General features: G+C 50.6%; 1 protein-coding gene across 1 annotated transcript in view; it reads right to left on the reverse strand.

Moving 5' to 3' along the window:
• Positions 1–411: 411 nt before the first annotated feature.
• The window catches only part of GFI1B (growth factor independent 1B transcription repressor), a 4527-nt gene continuing 3241 nt past the window's right edge, over positions 412–1697 (reverse strand). The window contains exons 5-6 of the mRNA XM_010024848.1: positions 1526–1691; positions 412–1074 (exon numbers count right to left, since the gene is read on the reverse strand). Coding sequence (XP_010023150.1) covers positions 896–1074; positions 1526–1691 — 345 coding nt within the window. The 3' untranslated portion in view covers positions 412–895. The remainder of the gene's footprint in view (positions 1075–1525; positions 1692–1697) is intronic.

Consider the following 1697-nt stretch of genomic DNA (forward strand, 5'->3'; position numbering starts at 1 on the left):
CCTCTGAGTAGGTACGTCAAGCATGCAGTGAAATACTGTGGGACATACTAGCCTGGATTCCAAGAGCAGCTAGTCTCTCTTGTGTGGTACTGAGACATGGGGCTTATTAGCTTATGCCTCATGCTTTGGCATGGCTCTTTCAGGAGCTTTCTTGGTTGCCACTATCCCAGGGATCTTTGCAGCGTGGTGCATATGGGGAATGCATTTAGAGACCCCTGTTATCAGCTAGGGATAAGGAGCTGTTTCTTCAGTGTTTTCCTCCCACTCCAAGCTAAAAATACAACACAGTTAACTTGTCATTTGATCACAGTAAATGTTCTGCTGGAAGAAAATTACTTTAGGTGCCAATTGCCAGAATTTATGACCTGGGCAAGTCTCTGCAGAAGCCTTGTCCGTGTTGAACACAGCTCACTGAATTCAGTCTATTTGCATGCCCTGGCCTTATCTTCCTAACCATCAAAGCAGAACATGGTTACAGCACTGGCTTGGCTCAGATTGTTGCTCCCACTAGCCCAGGAGTTCCCACCTCACTGCTGGTTCAGTCTGATGAGCTGAATCCTGCACATGGTGTAAAACCAGAGTAATAGTGACCTTGGAGGAACTCCTCTGGCTTTGCACTGGAGCAGGTGATGTCAGATGTGGGCTGGCACTTGTTGTAATTGAAAAGTGAGAGCTCCTGCAGGTTTCTTTGTCACCTACTGGGATGTGCAAGGCCCTGGGCTGCCAGAACTCCAAAGCCAATGACATGACTTTGCCAGCCCCCAGGGGAACACAGGACACTATATGAGCTTCATAGGGTAGGCAGCCCCACGGTGGATGGAGATGCTGGGGAGAGACTTCTTCCCTGGAGCATGTACTGGCAGTGGGAGCTCCAGCAAAGACTTGGAGCCATCCCTCACTTGAGACTGTGTTGGGTCTCCCGGTGCCTCCGTAGATCCACCTTGCGCTGGAAGCCCTTAGCACAGAGCTCACAGCTGAAGGGCTTGAAGCCGGTGTGCTTGCGGCTGTGAGTGATGAGGTTGGAGCTCTGGCTGAAGGCTTTGCCACATACCTGGCATTTGTGGGGCTTCTCCCCTGCAGGGCAGAGAAAATGGTAAGAAACATTTCAACAGATGAGAGAGGGGAGGTAGAAACGCCCTTTAGCAGATGCACACCTGACTGGCTATACTTGGGCACCAGGGTGCTAGTGTCCTGCTAATGTGTCTGTGCTCTGATCCAGCACCAGAGGGTGAGAAGAACCAGAGGCAGTCCTCTCCAGCTATGTGACCCATTCTCTGTCTGCACCCAGGGCTAGGTACAACCATGACAGTCTCCCGAGGCTGGTCAATAACCACCTCCTTGTCACGCAGGAGGACATGCATCTCAGTGATGCTTAGACCTTCTGCTTTCTTACCGCTCAGGGTAAGATAGGTGCCTCTGGCCACCTATCCCCAGTCCCGTATCTCTGTGTCTGGGATCTGTGTATGAGTAGCAACATGATGGACTCTAATTTGCATTTGCTTACTGGGAATGTTTTGTTTCTCACCAGTATGGATGTAAGTGTGTTTCTTCATATCCGACTTCTGGTGGAAGCGCTTGCCACAGTACTGGCAGGGATAGGGCCGTGTGTCTGAATGGATCAGCAGATGAGTGGAGAGGGTGGAGGAACGTTTGAATGTCTTCCCACACATCTTGCACTCAAAACTTCTTTCCTGTTA

The sequence above is a fragment of the Nestor notabilis genome, unplaced genomic scaffold (genome assembly GCF_000696875.1).
Source record: "Nestor notabilis isolate BGI_N333 unplaced genomic scaffold, ASM69687v1 scaffold10332, whole genome shotgun sequence".
In the NCBI taxonomy this organism is placed as follows: domain Eukaryota; kingdom Metazoa; phylum Chordata; class Aves; order Psittaciformes; family Psittacidae; genus Nestor; species Nestor notabilis.